The 18361-nt window shown below is 36.4% G+C and overlaps 1 protein-coding gene across 1 annotated transcript in view; it reads left to right on the forward strand.

Annotated features, from left to right (window-relative positions):
• The window catches only part of RYR2 (ryanodine receptor 2), a 377267-nt gene that overhangs the window by 338698 nt on the left and 20208 nt on the right, over positions 1-18361 (forward strand). Inside the window, exons 84-92 of the mRNA XM_054162288.1 lie at positions 5226-5306; positions 5925-6013; positions 6731-6859; positions 8150-8254; positions 11863-11944; positions 12966-14269; positions 14605-14669; positions 16299-16446; positions 17631-17717. Of these exons, the coding sequence (XP_054018263.1) occupies positions 5226-5306; positions 5925-6013; positions 6731-6859; positions 8150-8254; positions 11863-11944; positions 12966-14269; positions 14605-14669; positions 16299-16446; positions 17631-17717 (2090 nt within the window). The remainder of the gene's footprint in view (positions 1-5225; positions 5307-5924; positions 6014-6730; positions 6860-8149; positions 8255-11862; positions 11945-12965; positions 14270-14604; positions 14670-16298; positions 16447-17630; positions 17718-18361) is intronic.

Raw genomic sequence — 18361 nt, forward strand, 5'->3', positions numbered from 1 at the left:
TTGGGAAGGAGGGTGATCTGGATTTTTATTTATCAGTGGAATTTTTTTATTTAGCAGATTAACAAAATTCTACACTCTTAAAATGGTGTTTTCATCTTTTTTGTTACTGTGCAGCAGCAATGTCAAGATACGGTAATAATGCTATGCCAATGATTTCTTGGCAAATAGGGATAATATTTGTAAATAACACCTTTTTTATGAATTATTATTCAGCTACTGAAAATTTAAGAAAACTGAACAAAGCAAACCCAAAGCAAAAAAAGACTGCCCTTCACCTTTTCAAGATTGTATTATTCTTGATGATATTCTACCTTCAAATAATAATTGCAATTTTTTATATTATGAAGCATATCTTTTTCATTTAGTTGAAAAGTAGTTTATGTAAGAGCTGTAGAGGTACTGGTATTAATACCTGACAGCATTATGAAAGCCCAGCCAGTGTATTTGCGGGGAAACTCCTGTAGTCAACAAAATATCCTAGATTTTATGTGATTACTTAGATCATATGTCTGTTTGCAATCCGATCAATAGCCATCTGTAAATACTACAATGGAAGTACTAAAGATGTGGAAATGTTTTCTGGCATTTCTTTTTTAAGAGTGACACTTTGTAAGTAATTAATTACTCCTCAATTAAAGATAATTTTATTCATTCCCAAGGGAACAATGGGATGTAAAATGTCCACTGTAGCCTGTATGTCATGTCATCTGAATCTGATGAAGAATCATATTAATGTGTAATTGTCATTTAGTTTACAACCCATAAGCCTGAAATTGTTTTTGCTAAAGTCAAAGAAAAACAGCTATTGACACTTATGACACTTAGGGGAATAGAGTCAATTTTTCTTCTAGTCCCATGTCAACCTTGGCAACAGGTGGAAAGCCTGTACTGAGACAGCCTGGATGTGAGATTTATTAGTCTATTCCAAATGTTTCTTTGTTCTGTCTGCATTGTAAGCTCCTTGTCCTGATATTCCTCTGACTGGTATTATCTTCCCTTTACAAACCCTGGACCCCCCACTGGTAACAACATTGATGGTTCTTTAGCAAATGTGTTTCTTACACGTTTTTGTGATGTTCTCAGTCTTGTTTCTTCTGTATGTATTTTGTTTTGATTGTTCTGTTTCCTTTTCAAATAAGGGGGGGGTTCAAAACCGAAGATATGTAGAAATGTTTACTATTTTGGAATAGTTTTTAATTTTTCTCTTAACACTCAATGCTATTTCACTGAGTCACAAACATCTTGAAAGTGCAATGTTTTTCTCCTTTAGAGAGATTTGTTTTACATGCCATATGAAGTAAAAAAATTAAGATGCGAAGTTAATATTTAGATTATTTTATTTTGGTTTTCCTTTTTGTAAGGAAGGCTTTTTTTTTTTTTTTTTTCCTTTTAATATTGGTTTGGGTTTTTTTTTAGTAAGTTCTCAAGTAGTATTTCAGAATTTTTACTGATAGTAGGTCTTAATGGACTTCATATAATAGTGAGAGTGATATATTTGCCATATAATAAATACCTATAATGAGGGTATACATCATGACTATTTTCAGCTATTAGTAATATGAAATCCATAAATACACTTTAATCTTTCACCAACCTATTCACACTTAAGGTGGATGTTTAAATTCTGTGTGATCTGCTGTAGCCTACATTAGAGGAGTGATTTCCACCTTTATACCACTGTATTTGAATTGCCGTTTGCATTTAAAAGGGAACTTAAGTAGCTTCAGTTCAAGCAAATTGTGTGTCACTGGCTGAGAAAACAAGTGCCTTACATAGCTGAATCAATTAATTGGGAAGTCGAAGGCATGCAACACTCACAATCTAACCCAGTATTGACTGGGTCTTCTAATAAGAATAAATTCTTTTGATTTACTATGGGAGAGATATGCTCTCACTTAACAGCCATCAAAGAGTGAGCCCTGTTCCTTTTTGAAATCTGAAAGCACTTGTATATTTCTGTACTATGCAGCATCAAACCAATGTTTCTGATGAGTAACAGCAGTCAGATATTTTCCACTGATGTTTTTAACAGAAAGACAGAGGGAACTATTAAACTTGGACATATGCACTTTCAAGGAAGAAACCCATATCTTTCATTTTTCATTCAATCTTATTTTCATTCCCTGCACATTCTGTTCCTATATATCACAAACACAAGTTACCAGTTTTGCAAAAACCAGGCTTAAAGCATTCATGTGTGCTGTATGTCCTTCACATACAGCATGAGCAATGGCAGCATTTTAACATCTAAGCAAATATATGCCAGAACATACATCATATCACAGAAATGAGAGACTCCATGGTTTCATGGCAACCGGTCATACTCTATGCAGTGTGTGTATTTGTTAGAATGTTACCTATGCAAATCTTTGTGTGTACTGGCATGAATTTGTGTGCACAGCACCGAAGATTCTTCTCTTAGATTTTATTAAAAGAAATGGATCTGTACTTCCATTCTGTAGCTGCCACTGAGAGATCTCTTAGAGTTAGTAAGTTATATCTGAAAGTTCAAATTCCTGTCAATACCAACATAGGTTTTAGTCAGATTTTGATCAGCTGTAGAAACTGAAAACTTGGATTATTTCAAATCTTAGTGTGGCCAAGCTGCTTGAAACAGGGTTGGTTCTTGCTTGTTAGGCTTTTTAAATTGGTTGGTTTTGGTTGGTTGGTTGGTTGTTTTTTCCTTAGTTTTTGAAATTTGTAAAAAATACTTCCAAAAGAAAAGAAACTTTCAACATCTGTGAAAAGATGTACTGAAACATCTTCTAATTGTGCAGAATCTTGCAATAACTTGTATTTGTTTTGTGCTTTCTTTATGGTGGAGCTAATTAAAAGACCCTTCCAAAGCCTTACAATATCAACATTGTAATTTAGTTTATAAAAATTCCTCCATTCCAGAAGATAGCTTCATGAATTGATGAGACTTGGTTTCTCTTTCCCTGAAAAATCTCTCTTGATAGGAGAGTAAGAAAAATAGAGTGGAAAAATACTAAACTGTAATGAAATGCATGTTTGAGCCCTTTATGGGCTTGATTTTGTCACTGTAATATATGAACAAGTTTCCCTATGAGGTATTTTTTTAAATCATTGCTATCGCAGCAGTCAAGCTGCATGCACTGCATGTGTGAAGGTAGAGACTCCACCAAATATTTGGGTTTCAGTAAAGATTATTTTTGCATCGATTCTCTAGATAAACAAAGCATATGACTCCAAGTGTAACTTTAAGAATGACAAGAGTTCAGTTCAATTACAAATTGACTAATCCTGCAGGATATTCAATACTCTAGCCTTTGTCCATCAACAACAGAGCCATACTGACAGAACTGAACCTGCACACAGTGTTGAATAATACATTTCTGAGGGGGCAGTCATGTCTTGATTTTGCCTTTGTGCCTATTTGGGCATATATTGTATGTATACATTAATCATCACTGACAGAAACAGTCATTTATTTTTCATTGTTTAATTAGCTGGAAGGGTTTTCAGTCTGACTGAAAAACTACATATCTAGTATTTATATCTGGGATGGACAAAATGTCATGGAATGGTATTTATGGTATTTGGTTCATTCTTGGAGAAAGAATTTGATATTTTTTGCCCCTACAATAAGTACATGTCTGAAATTGGGAGGAAGAGCATTTTGTCTTTCCCCATGCCTTGGCCTAAGCTTTGGTGATGTGAGCTCTTAATACCAAACATTATGTCATGATAGCAACGTATTAGTTTTCAGAATGTTTTTGCTTTTTAATCCTCCCTTTGTACTGAAGCTTCTTCCTTTAAATTCACAGGCTGTGGGTTGATATGCCCATTAGCTTCAACTTGTACACATTCATGACTTTATGAAGTTCAATTTCTGATCATGTTTGTATTTATATATATTCCAAATTGTACTAAGTATTGTTTACAATTCAGCTGTCATAATGTTATTATCTATTTGCTAATCTAAATGTAGATGTTATAATTAGTTATTCCTCATTATAACAGTATGTCAATAATTGTAAATGTAATTATCATTGTCTATACCATTTTTGAAAGAAGCTTTTTATCATTTTAATTTGAAATCATTTACTCAGTTTCTAGTTTCTTTCTGACCACACAGTAAAATATTTTCTTTATAGACAAGGGACTTTGAAGATCAATAAAAGCCTAAATATATCTCCATTGAAAAAAAAAAATCATCTTCCAAACTGTCTTGAAGTTCACTTACATTTTTATCTTCTTTCCTTTTGTTATCTGCAAATAGCACTTGGCCACATGTTCAAGTGATTCTTAAAAAGCAGAAGTTTTTATGGCTTCCATTTTTGTTGCTATGCACATTCACAATACTTTTCCAAAGTCCTAAATGGAATCTCCTTACTTTCAATAGGTGGTCTTTATTGTTTTGAATACCTGTGTTATCCTCCTGTGTCATTTTATTAGCTTTTCTACATTTTCCTCAGATCTGATTGTTTTCCTGGGCAGATGGTTGTTTTCTCCTTCTCAAATGTCAGTATACTAAGTTATCTGTATGTATGATGTAACTGAAATACTACTTCATTAATTGGGGGCCTCTTAGTATACTATTTCCTGTGAAAAATCAAGAGAATAATTTGAAGATTTATACATTTGGAGCCAATTCAGTAAAGCACTTTGACATTTGCTCTAGTTCATCATAAATTTATTGCTGTATTTTGTCAAGGAAGACCAGTGCCCAACATCCAATTTGTGTCAGCAGCAGATAGGTACTAAATCCTCAAACATTTCAACCTAAACAATTCTTGGGAATGCACATAGCTGTAAAATTCATGAGTTATTTTATAGTATTTTAAAGCCTAATAGTTTATTTAAGGAATTATTTTTATGACTGTTTGAATAAATCTTTTTCTGTATCTTTAAGTACATTGTTTTGTGATGAATAGAAACCAAATTAATCCAATACTAACCTTCATATGTAGCCCAACATTTATGCCCAGCAAAGTCACACAAGCATGTAAATCATGGATTATTTGTAAAATGTTGCCAAGCTCATGCTGCCATATTTAGAAATCAAAAGTTTCATAGTTTGTGTTTTGTTTTTAAATCAAATAACTATCTACCAGGCACACTATATGTGCTTCAGATAGCTTGATGTTTATAAGTTTTCTCCTCCCTGCTCTATTAAATTTAAATATGGAGATTTTCTTCAGAGGCTGCAGGGTGTTACTTGTGAGCCTGTGATAATCTGCTTCCATCTGGCCTTTCTGCAGGAGAAAAGGTGATGCAGGATGATGAGTTCACCTGTGACCTCTTCCGATTCCTTCAATTACTTTGTGAAGGACACAATTCAGGTTTGTGGGCAGTCTGCCAGTCAGCTAAGCCAAGGTGTTGGTGACTAACGGTAAAAGCTTTTAATTGCTGAAGGTATGGCAGGCTGTACAAAAGGTGATACAGCTGCTAGACTAGACACAAAAGGAAAAATTTTATGTGGGATTGAATTGCCACTTCTTTTTTTTTTCTTTTTAAATTATCATATTTAACTTTATAGAAAAGATAATGCTTTCTAAAATGTATCATTTTGGATCTTGACATACTAGGAAAGGTGAATTCATATAGGACATGGTTTCTGACTTCCAGACAGTGAAGATGCTGAGAGAAAAATGTAAGGGAAGGTATATGTATGCTTTAGTAGGCATAATTATGTGGATACTGTTGGAGTTCTAGAGATAAAAAGATAAAGTGGGGTGACAATAAGTCCAATTTTAAGTTCTACCAATAAAGCAGTTAAACACCAGAAGTTCACTGCTATGTGATCCCTGCAGTAAAATGCTGCAAATCTTAGAATGGTTTATGGGTGTGTATGTGTGTTAAAAAAAGGTTTACAATTAATTAATTTAATTTGCAGGAGTAGTTTTGTAAGTCTTTAACACTTAAAAAAATGTAAGTTAAACTTTTATCTGACATTTTAGATTTTCAGAATTACCTGAGAACTCAGACTGGTAACAATACAACTGTTAATATTATCATTTCTACTGTGGATTACTTATTAAGAGTTCAGGTAGGTTAACTTATACTCCTTTTCAGAATGCAGACAGTTATATTTCTAAAAGCAGATATCTAAAGATCCAATTTATTTTAATTTTATTTCATTTTGAAGTTTGCTGTGGGATTTAGAAATTATATATTTAATTTTATTCATTTTCCTCTTAATTCCCTTGAGATGAAACTACAATTTGTGGGGCAACACTTGAAATCATAGTATCACAGTATCATAGTATCAGTCAGGGTTGGAAGGGACCACAAGGATCATCTAGTTCCAACCCCCCTGCCATGGGCAGGGACACCCCACACTAGATATCATCACACTAGAAATCATTGTGGGGGGCTCATTTAAAAACTTTATAAGCTAAACAATTTGCAGAACTATAATGTTTCTTAGTGTTATTTTTCTTATCTTTAGGACACAGTCTCAAGCTGTGCCAGGGAGGTTTAGGCTGGATGTTAGGAAGTTCATCACAGAAACTGGAATTGGCTGCCCAGGGAGGTGGTGGAGTCACCATCACTGGAGGTGTTTAAAAAGAGACTGGACAGGGCATTTGGTGCCATGGTTTAGATGATTTGATGGTGTTGGGTGATAGGTTGGACTCGATGATCTCAAAGGTCTTTTCCAGCCTGGTTATTTCTATTCTATTCTATTTTATGAATAATCAGCTAAAGACACTTTGATTACATTATCTCTTTGTGCTTCTGACAGCTGTTTGTTGGGTTTTTTTAGGAATCCATTAGTGATTTCTATTGGTATTATTCTGGGAAGGATGTTATTGATGAGCAAGGACAACGAAATTTTTCCAAAGCCATCCAGGTTGCAAAACAAGTTTTCAATACTCTTACAGAGTATATCCAGGTAAATTAGTTTCATTGGAATTTTATGAATTTGAAAGAAAATTAATCATATTTTTGGCATGAAGATGTAGTGTAACTAGATATTACATAGACATAAAATAGAGATGCATTTATGATTCAACATTATTTTATCACATTGTTCTAAGTAGGAAGTGAACTTTGGGAATACAGTTGCCACAACTCTTTTGGAATCTTTGTAATTTAGTAAAATTTACAGGTATTAGTAAATCATCTTCCTTTGGTCATATGCAAGATGGAGTTGTTTTTTTTAATTTCTTTTGTTTTCATTTGGCCTAGACTGCAGTAGCATTACCCACTTTAAACTCTTCACTTTTAATCCATTGAGAAACTAAGGTCAGTGCAAAACACAGTTGATACCTAGTCAACAGAACTTTAGATTGTATAAGACTGTCAGGAATAAGACTGTTTTAATGCGCTTGAGAATTGTGGATATGTACTTTGGGTGGAGTGCAGTAATGAGACAGCACAATTCTGTCAAAAAAACAGTGCAGTAATTCTATGTTATGTTTGGAATTCAGTGTAATTTAGTTCTTAACTAAATCCTCATGTAAATAAGTCAATAATATTACAGTAACAAGCAGGTTAGAGAGAATCTCGTACTGTTAGGAGTCTGTTGTTTTTATTTGGATGAAAATCATTGTTGTGAAAACAGTATTATATACATGTATGTCTAGTGTATACATATTTGGCAATTCACAGGTGGTATTGTTAGCTGGTTAAATATTTTATTTTCTGTCCTTTGAGGCTTTGAAAGATTTTTGTATTCCTTTTTCTTTTTTTTTTTTTTTTTTCTTTTTTTTTTTTTCCCCAGGAGCTGATTTTTTGGAAGAATATTTTTAGCACTAAGTTCTACAACAGCTAGAACATACTGGGGAAGAATAATCCAATAGTCTAATTCTCTAATTCCAAATGCAAATTTTGCATTAGCCTTCCATAAAGATATTCCTGCACTATAGGATTACATAGAGAAGACTAGTACCTCTTTAGCAGTGGTGGATTTAAATTACAAGCAGATGTACTTTTTGTGGTTCTGAGTTAGTAAACTGAAACTTGGCTGAAACAGAGGCAGAGTAGTTATTAGAGATATGCATTGTTTACTCAGTGGCATTATTAAATAGGTAATTTTATATATCTTTAATTTTTCATAGCAGTTTCTGAAAGACAGCCCTAAGCTATGCATTGTCTGTGTAGACTCCTTCCTGTTTATGTTGAGTTTCTTACAAATAAACTCTGCTTTTATCTTGTCTTTTTCTTGTTGGATAAACAATAGGGGCCATGTACTGGTAATCAGCAAAGTCTGGCACACAGCAGGCTGTGGGATGCTGTTGTTGGTTTTCTTCATGTATTTGCCCACATGCAGATGAAGCTGTCTCAGGTATCTTTTTTTTTTTCTTTTGAGATACCATTATTTGTCTCCAAATGTATCTGTGTAAGTATTCTTTGCATAAATTAGAGTAGTAGTGTTGGTCAAATAAATTATTTTCCTCCATGCCCTTGGGGTTTCATGGCTGAAAGTACGCTGATTGCTTAGATTTGTGGACTGTGGGCTGCATGTGTGCTTCTCATCCTCTATAGGTGAATAGAGGTCTTTTTCCAGCAAATGGCAACACAGTGAAACCTATTTTTCAATATTGATGCATTGAATTTCTACTCAAGTGTATTTATAAATGCCTGTAGATACTATCCTGGGTTTGAAATACTTTTGTTAAGAATTGAAAAAATAGTCAGCTTGGATAGGCCACAATGGTGGCTATTGTGCTTTCTTCCTGCACCACTAAAGCGATGTGGAAGGTGGTATATAATGAGTTATTGACAGCAAGTCAAAGACCCGATAGCTATATATTGACTGAGAAATATGATGTGGCTATTAGCAACATTTCTTTTTACAGTAATGGCAAGTTTATAGGCCCAGCCTGGAGCGTCTGGAGTGCCTGGAGTGGCTTCATAGCATCTTTTAATTACTTCATTTAGAAAATAATAATATTCACCCTGCCACTTCAGACAGAACCAAGAAGCTTTGCACTCAGTCCATTGTAGCATGTGGAGTGAGTTAAGCTCTTCTGAGAGATGACAGAAACGCAGTCTACTCCAAGTCTATGTCTTTCTCTTACATGGAGCTCAAGATCTTGGCTTTTGGGAGCTCCTACAGGGGACCATTAGAGCCTTGGGGAAAAAAACAGGGTAGACATGGACTCTTGTTTTATTTATGTTTGTTATAAGAATGTGTTAATAAGCTTTTTAGATTCTATTGAAATACCCATTTTTAAAGGTGTAGAATGTGGTTCAATGGATTGTTGACGCGCTCAGTGTTTTTTGTAAGAGGAGCCTGCTTGGGCTAAGTATTTGGGGTTTGTTTTAAAGTGGGAGTTTACAGAATGTTTTTGAAGAATATGTGAAACAAGATTTAGATAAGAACAAAACAAAATCATTGTCTTGTTGGTTGCTTTTTTGTTGGTTTTGTTTTGTGGGAGTTTTTTGTCGTTTGGTTGGTTGTTGGGGTTTCTTTTCTCCTTCTTCTTGCCATTTAAGATTTTCAGGGCAAAAAACCTCCTGGGACAAATTTTAAATTACCCTCCCTCTCTTCCCTCAGAGAAAAGATAGGCAGGGGCAGGTAAGAGGTAAACCAAAGGACTTGCACAGAATTGGAAGTTAAGAAAATAATTTTAACAATAAATAAAATGTATTTAGGGAAATGGGATGTGCAGGGAAATTGAGGAAAGGAATACATAGAGTTCTATACAAACCCTGAGTGTGGATGGCAGTGGATTCCCCCACAGCACATGTGTAGTGGTTTGAAAGGAAAGGCTCTGCTTTCCCTCCCCCACTGAGAAAGAGACCACGGCTAAAACTCAGTCGGAGAAATGAGTATATTTTACAAGGAAACAGATTATATGTAACACAACAAATACAGGTATTTTACAATATATACAGAAATATACAGCAAATAAACACAGTCAGAGACCAGACCCCCAACAGAGGGGGCTTCCCCCTGTGCCCCCTTCACCCCCCTACCTCCCTTCTCCCCCAAAAGAGGTAAAAGAAGAGAAACGAGGGGTTAGCACAGCAGACAGAGGCCTATGCACAGGGAGTTAGTATCTTATCTTAGTTGGCCAGAATCCCAGAAGCAGATCCAGCCGAGAGGGACAGCGAAGAAAGGAAGACTGAGAGAAAGTTCCAGCCGCGCTGGGACTAACCTCACCTCCCACATTACTTGGCCAATGAAATTCGTTTAGAATACCAAAATATTTTATAAACACTTAGCCAGTGTGCCCCTTTCCTAAAGGCACAGCGTCAAACGGTCACAACATGGACGCAAGTCCCAACACATGGATGCAGCCCTGACTGAACAAGCAGCTCTGACCCAGCAAACAGTTCCCTACCAGACAGGAATGCAAAAGGCATGAGAGCTTGCTAGGACTTCCTGCCCCCTTAAATAGAGAATAGGCGGGAAAGGGGAGGGAATAACATGACCCAGGGACTCCCACTGGGGTTGGGTGACTCCCACCTGCCCACCTGTTAACCCTTAAACCACAACAGTTCTTTATTCTTGCTCTAGGAAGCCACAAGGTGATACTGGTAATACTTTTTTAAAAAATCTCTGTAAGGCAGAAAATGAAAATTCCTTTCAGTCTAAATAAAGGTCATGCAAGTTGTAAGCAGCTTTTGAAGTAAGAAGAATTATAATGAAAACTTGCAAGATGAATCACTTGGAAATCATTATTTTAACCTTGGGGTGTTTTCAGCCAAGAGCCAAACTGCCACAGCGTACCTTGAGTTTATTGTACCAATCACTGAAGCCCAGCAATGCCGAAGTATGCCTTATCAACAGCATGATGCACTGAGGAGGAAATTAATTAGAGGCTGAGGGAGCTGGGGTTGTTTAGCCTGGAGAAGAGAAGGCTCGGGGGAGACCTTAACTGCTCTCTACAACTACCTGAAAGGAGGTTGTGGACATGTGGGGGTTGGTCTCTTCTCCCAGGGAACCAGCAGCAGAACAAGAGGACACAGTTTCAGGCTGTGCCAAGGGAAGTTTATGCTCGAGGTGAGGAGGAAGTTCTTCACAGAAAGAGTTATTTGCCGTTGGAATGAGCTGCCCAAGGAGGTGGTGGAGTCACCATCCCTGGAAGTGTTCAAAAAAGGATTAGACGTGGCACTTGGTGCCATGGTTTAGTTAGTCATGAGATGTTGGGTGATAGGTTGGCCTTGATGATCTCTGAGGTCTTTTCCAACCATATTGATTCTGTGATTCTATCCAGAACAGATTTCAGGTTGAAATCACTGGCAAGCAAAATAGTAAACTTTACAAGCCAAATAAGATAAAACATGGATAATAGAATTAAAATCATGTCTAATTAGGGATATACTAATGTAACTTTATTAGTAAATAGTTTGACATTTTATTTCAATTATTTTGTTTTCTCCCAAAAAAATTTCAATGTCCTACAATCGTAGAATCATAGAATTGTTATGGTTGGAAGGGACCTCAAGGATAATTTAGTTCCAGCCCTGCTGCCATGGGCAGGGATCTCTCACACTAGATCAGGTTGCTGAGAGCCACATCCAGCCTGGCCTTAAAAATGGAATAACGGAATCACTTCACTTTGGATCATGTTGCACATTGATCTCTGTGTGATTCTGCCATTGTTTTTACAAATTTTGATAGCTGTAAACTTGACTGCACTGCCAGCAACAATATTTTAGCTGGCATGAAATATTGCAGAATGCTCATCTGAGAGTTTTCAATTTCTTTCATCACCTTTAATTTTCACTTTAGTTTTCTATACATATGTAAATGTTTGATCCTCTGAATATACTGTCAAGAATCAAGCAGTTCAATGTATTTTCACTGCATTGCCAGCTTTGACAGTACTAGATAATTTCTAAGTCGATTTCAGAGGGTGAAATATGCATGCATATATATAAATCTCAAAGAATTCAATAGCTTTTTTAAAAAATATTTTATATATTTTGTTAATTATTTAGGATTCCAGTCAGATTGAATTACTGAAGGAACTAATGGATCTTCAGAAGGATATGGTTGTCATGTTGCTGTCTATGCTGGAAGGTAGTCAAAATTTAATTTCAAATCCTGTTTCACAACTGTTCTAGCAAAATTTTTGCCTTTTGTGTTTTTCTTCATGTGAGAAATAATGTTCCATTTTCCTTCGAATTTTTAATTTTCATGACCCTATTGTGAGAAGGATTGTTAGGTCTTAAAGTGAATGGGAGATTTATATGGTGTAGTTGATACAGGTTATATTCATTCTGAATGTCCGATCTGTATAAAATCCAGATCTGGCAGAAGTTTTACTTTGTTTCCATGAACAACTTTACTATAGTGCTTTATACTTTGATAGTGATATTACCAATAAGGAATAGGCTTTGACAAATCTAGTGACTAGGGTCATGGTCATTTATAGCTAGTGCCCAAAATTATGATTCCCCAGAGCATGTGATCACTGTCAAGACATATTGTGTATTTAGCCCTTTACGGTATTGGTGCTTCCAATACCAGACTAACCAGATATATTACATAGATGATCCAAAGATGTAGTTTCAGGTTTTGCTTCTTGCATGTACCCTATCATATTCATTCTCTTGGGAGAACCGGCAGGGCAATAAATGCAGCACAGGTTGTGGTGTAGCATGGATTGCATGTGGCATGTACTGCTTTGCTCATAGAGGATCATTGAGAAGGAAAGTAAGCACTTAGTATTGTAGGCTGTGCTTCATGAGTAACCTACTGAGCTACTCACCCTAACTAGTGTGACACTAGTTCTGTCTGTGTTGCACTATAGCAAAATTCACAGTATGCTGTCTGATGTTTAGTACTGTATTAAATGTAATAGACCTCTCTCTGTAGGGCTTGCTAAGTCTTCCTTTCTGTAAGGACAAATGCTTTTTTGCTTATGTCATAGGATAGTGTTGTTAGTAAAAGGAATCTGTTTTTACAGCTAGCTTTCTCATGTGAGTGTGTTTGCCAATAGTTTATGATTCTTACTGTTTGATGGTTTTGCTAGACATAATTGTACTTAGCCAAACATCTGTTGCCATTGGTATCTCTAACTTCATGTCATCACATCTAGGTAATGTTGTGAATGGAACTATTGGCAAGCAGATGGTCGATATGCTTGTGGAATCATCCAATAACGTGGAGATGATTCTGAAGTTTTTTGATATGTTCTTAAAATTGAAGGATCTGACTTCCTCTGATGCATTCAAAGAATATGACCCTGATGGTAAAGGAATAATTTCAAAGAGGGATTTTCACAAAGCAATGGAAAGCCATAAGCATTACACCCAGTCAGAAACTGAGTTTCTGCTGTCATGTGCTGAAACGGATGAGAATGAGACTCTGGACTATGAGGAGTTTGTGAAACGATTTCACGAACCTGCTAAAGACATTGGGTTTAATGTTGCTGTTCTCCTGACCAACCTGTCAGAACACATGCCCCACGATACCCGCTTGCAGACTTTTCTTGAACTGTCAGAAAGTGTGCTGAATTACTTTCAGCCTTTCCTTGGACGCATAGAAATCATGGGCAGTGCGAAGCGCATTGAACGAGTTTATTTTGAAATAAGTGAGTCAAGTCGGACTCAGTGGGAGAAACCTCAGGTGAAAGAGTCAAAGAGACAATTTATATTTGATGTTGTAAATGAAGGTGGGGAGAAAGAAAAGATGGAGCTTTTTGTTAATTTCTGTGAGGACACCATCTTTGAAATGCAACTGGCTGCCCAGATCTCTGAGTCAGATCTGAACGAAAGGTCAGCAAATAAGGAGGAAAATGAGAAAGATAAGCCTGAGGAACAGGATCCTAGAATGAGTTTCTTCTCTCTCATGACCATGAAGTCAGCATTAGTAGCTCTCAAATATAATGTAATGACTCTTATGAAAATGCTCAGCATGAAGAGCCTAAAGAAACAGATGAAAAAAGTGAAGAAAATGACAATGAAGGACATGATCATGGCTTTCTTTTCTTCCTATTGGAGCATTTTGATGGGCTTACTACATTTTGCCTATAGTGTTGTCCGGGGTTTCTTTCGCATCATATGTAGTTTGCTGCTTGGAGGAAGCCTAGTAGAAGGAGCAAAGAAAATCAAGGTGGCTGAACTATTAGCTAATATGCCAGATCCCACTCAGGATGAAGTGCGCGGGGAAGGAGAAGATGGAGAGAGGAAGCCAACAGAAGCTGCATTGCCTACAGAAGACTTAACAGATCTGAGAACTTTATCAGATGAGAGTGATCTGCTTTCAGATATATTTGGGTTGGATTTGAAACGAGAAGGTGGACAGTATAAATTGATCCCTCACAATCCAAATGCTGGCTTGAGTGATTTACTGAGCACTCCATCCTTAGTTCCAATGCCTCAGGTGCAGGAAAAAATCCAGGTAACTGTATCTTTAATTTCTGATGTATCTCTCTTTCTTAAGTATAATCTTGAAGCAAAACTTTTGCGTCTATGTTTTTCTGAGTTTTGTGACATGTTTGGCTAGGAATTGCATATAATTAATGTGTTTATGCTCTCTGATGTCATAAACTTGGAGCCCCATGGCCTTCTCTAAGTACATGGTTAAGTACATGATGCTTTTGTTTTACTTCTCTTAGGGTTTTAATTGTTTAAAAAAGGTGTCTAAACCTTATTATACAAGTATAGAGTTAGTTAAAAGAGTACAGAGTGCAGAATGTTAGCTTTTATTATTTTTTTTAATCTGACTTTCTGTAGGAGCAGGTGAAAGAAGATGAAAAGGAAGAGAAGGAGGAAACAAAATCTGAGCCTGAAAAAGCAGAGTACGTATTACTTGAACTTCAGTCCTTACTTCATAGCATTTAATTTTCTGTCCATTCATGTTCTACGGTTGTTTTTTTAACCATCTTCCACATGCAGGCATGTGTGCAAAAAAATACCATGTAAATAGCATCGCTCCAAGATTTTGTGAATTTCCCTCTTCCAGTAGCGTTCTTCATAATGTCAGGTTATTTTAGAATGCACATGAGGCATAAAGTTTTTCTTGGTATGTCTGAAAACTATAAGAAAACCTCTTGGAAACATTTTAGGAGTGCTTAGGTTCCAGAGATAACTTATCCATCAGTAGTAGAGACTGACTCTATATTAACTGTCTCATTTGCTGTGACTTTGACCTTTTTTTCGAGTTATTTTAGATTTTGGAAAAATCTCAATATTCCAATGTAATTTTAATGCATTACTGAATACTCTCACATCTTCATGAAGATCAAGGATTAGCCTTTGATAAATGATTGTTCAAATCTTAGGATAATGTTAGCTCAGAATTAAAATACTAGAAAGCAAAACAATAATGCTTGGGTTTAACTACTAAAAGGTATGGCACCCCGTCCTTGTATTTTATGGTTCCTGATACATGTACAACTCTGACATGTGTAGACTTTATGTCAAAATTATAAGTAGATCCCTTAGTCTCAAGACCTATACTTTAACTGTTCCCCTGAGAAGACAAACAAACACCTAGTAACAAAACCTGTTCTTCCTAATCAGTACAGCAAATTTCTAACCCAGATGGTATAACTTTTGAGGGATAGTCTTGCTGACTTTTGAAGGTTGCTTCACTGGTGCTCTACTTGACTGCGTCAGTGGCAGTGATATGTGTATTACCTGCAAGGAGTGTAGTGCCTTGGACTATTGGCTGCCCTGAAACCATTCCTAACATGAGACAAACATTCAGATGAAAGTTTTTCAAGTTCATTCTGGTAAGAGAAGCAGCTTAGGGACATCAGTTATTCTGTTTGTAGATAGGTAAAGAGAAAGTAATGAAGTAACATAAGTTGCCTCTTACTCTGGTTTGGATTCAAACAGACTTCTGTGATCCTTTCATCTATCATGCTGTCAGGTCAAATTAATTTGTAAGATAATTCACAGTTCCTTAAACTGTGTGTTTGGAGAAGGCAGACCACGAATTGTGGCATTCTGTACTTGGGCAGCGTGGTAATAATTGCACATTGAATGCTGTCAAGCTTTCTTATTCCAGTGTTCTTTTGGAATGGGTATTTATGAATTCCTCAGGTGGGCAGAAATGCAGAATTTAAAACTTGCAGTTTGGCTTGTAAACTCAAGAACAACCAAAGTTTTCTGCAACCTTTGTGGGAACCAGATAGTTCAAGTGCACAAGATTGCAGGGAAGCACTTACACATATAGGCGCTCATCCAGACATACAACTGTCAGCTTGCAGACATTTTTCAGCATTGTTATGAAGCAGACCCTCAGGTAATAATGTTGGCAGATTCTTGATTTCCTGCCTCTACCAGTTAGCATCCTCAGTTCAGGGTGCCAAACCAGTAAGCTTAATTATCTGTAGACTCAATAAGACTGTCACCCTTGCCATTGATTTGGGCTGAAACAATTTTATTAATTTGACATATTTTGCCTTCATTTGTGTCCTAAGAGGAGAAGATGGAGAAAAACAGGAAAAAGCCAAGGAAGACAAAGGGAAACAAAAGTTAAGACAACTTCATACTCACAGATATGGAGAACCAGAAGTTCAGGAATCTGCTTTCTGGAAGAAAATTATTGCATATCAACAGAAGCTTCTTGTAAGATGTTCTCTAGACTGTGTTTAGCTGTTGGCAGGGATATGTACTACCATATTATTCTACCAATGTAAAGACAAATTTGCATCTGATGAACCTCATTTTTCTATCCGCCATCATCCATAAAACTGACATAAAGGCGAAGGTTTAACTGGCATGTCAGGGAGAAGAAACACACAAATAACTTAGTAGACAAGATAATGATTCTTAGGAAGACAATTATTGTCCAAAATCCAGTCCTTCAAAGACGCCTGTCCATCACTGAAAGCACCCATGCATTTTTATGTGAATAAAATGTTCATTATTTTCACAGCAGATTGTGAACCTGTGGGATTTGTCTTTACCCAAAAGACAACTTTAGGAAATTACAAGCTTTCCTAGAAAAAAGAGTTTAAAATGCAATGCTTAGCCTAAGACTCTCAAAAAAAGATGTTACAGATTTATATATAGGTTTCTTTTGTGAAACAGCAAGTTATTTAAAAAAACCTTCTCAAAACCTGTGGAAAAGTAGGCTAACTAAAATACTGTAACTGCATCTGAGAGTGTATCAGTATAATGTATCTGTTTGCTGTAGAACTATTTAAAGCCCCTACTTTTGTTAGTATTTTTGTTTTATATGAAATTTTGCACACACTCTGGGAGGCTGGTGTGAAATGCAAAGCAAAATGAAATACATTTTGCTGTATATGTAGTAGATATATATATATAGGGACATATATATATAGTAGAGATATATATATATATAGGAGATATATATATATAGGGACAGCCTACTTGTAACATGAACAATAGCAGAACTACAAAGCTGTAGTCATGGTCTTAATACGGAATTAGATGTTGTAAGTTATAGGTTTAAACTTGTATTAATTTTTTAAGCTAATCACGTAGCAGTCATGTGAATTTCATTTAAGTTTTCTTCTTACAGTCACATTTAATAATTCACTAATAGTCATCTGTGGTTAGGGATGAAAAATGGAGGAATTGTCATGTGAGAGTTAAAGCATCCAAGCTAGAAAGGTTTTTGAATTGTCAGGAAGGGAGAAGGTACATTTCTGCAATCTTTTTGATTGCATCATAATGTGGTCACAGATTAACTTTTGCTGATCTGGGAAACCATGCAACAGCCTAATAATGATTGTGCTCTCACTGTTAGACAAAATGAATTTATATTCTATTTCTACTTTCAGAATTATTTTGCAAGAAACTTTTACAACATGAGAATGTTGGCATTGTTTGTTGCTTTTGCCATCAACTTTATCCTGCTTTTCTATAAGGTAAACTTGTCAAACATAGTACTTTCCAAGACATAAAATGAAAAACATTCATAAAGGAGAATGTCTAGAATACCACTAATACTCTTTGTCAGTATTGTTACTATCACTAATGTAGATCTACAGCCTTCAGACTCAAATCAGCTTCTGGCAGAGCCCTGCTGGTAAACACTATATCATAGAATCACAGAAACATAGAATGGTCCAGGCTAGAAGGGACCTCCAAAGGTCATCTAGTCTGACCTCTCTGCAGTCAGCAAGGGCATCCTCAACTAGACCAGGCTGCCCAGGGCCTCACTGAGCCTTGCCTTGAATATCTCCAGGGAAGGGGCCTCAACCACCTCCTTGGGCAACGTGTTTCAGTGTTCCACCACCCTCATAGTAAAGAACTTCTTCCTGATATCCAATCTGAACCTGCCCTTCTCTAGTTTGAAGCCGTTGCCCCTCGTTCTGTCATTGCAGGCCTTTATAAACAGTCTCTCCAGCCTTCCTGTAGGCCCCCTTCAGGTACTGGGAGGCTGCTATTGGCAAGCAGGATGTTGTAGGGGACCATGTCAAAGGCATGTAGGGATGTCGGGAGTTGATTTGGTTTCTTCCGAGAGGGCTATGGCCTTTCCTGAATTTGAGGTGATAAAATTCAGCATGGC

The sequence above is a fragment of the Dryobates pubescens genome, chromosome 6 (genome assembly GCF_014839835.1).
Source record: "Dryobates pubescens isolate bDryPub1 chromosome 6, bDryPub1.pri, whole genome shotgun sequence".
Taxonomy (NCBI): Eukaryota; Metazoa; Chordata; class Aves; order Piciformes; family Picidae; genus Dryobates; species Dryobates pubescens.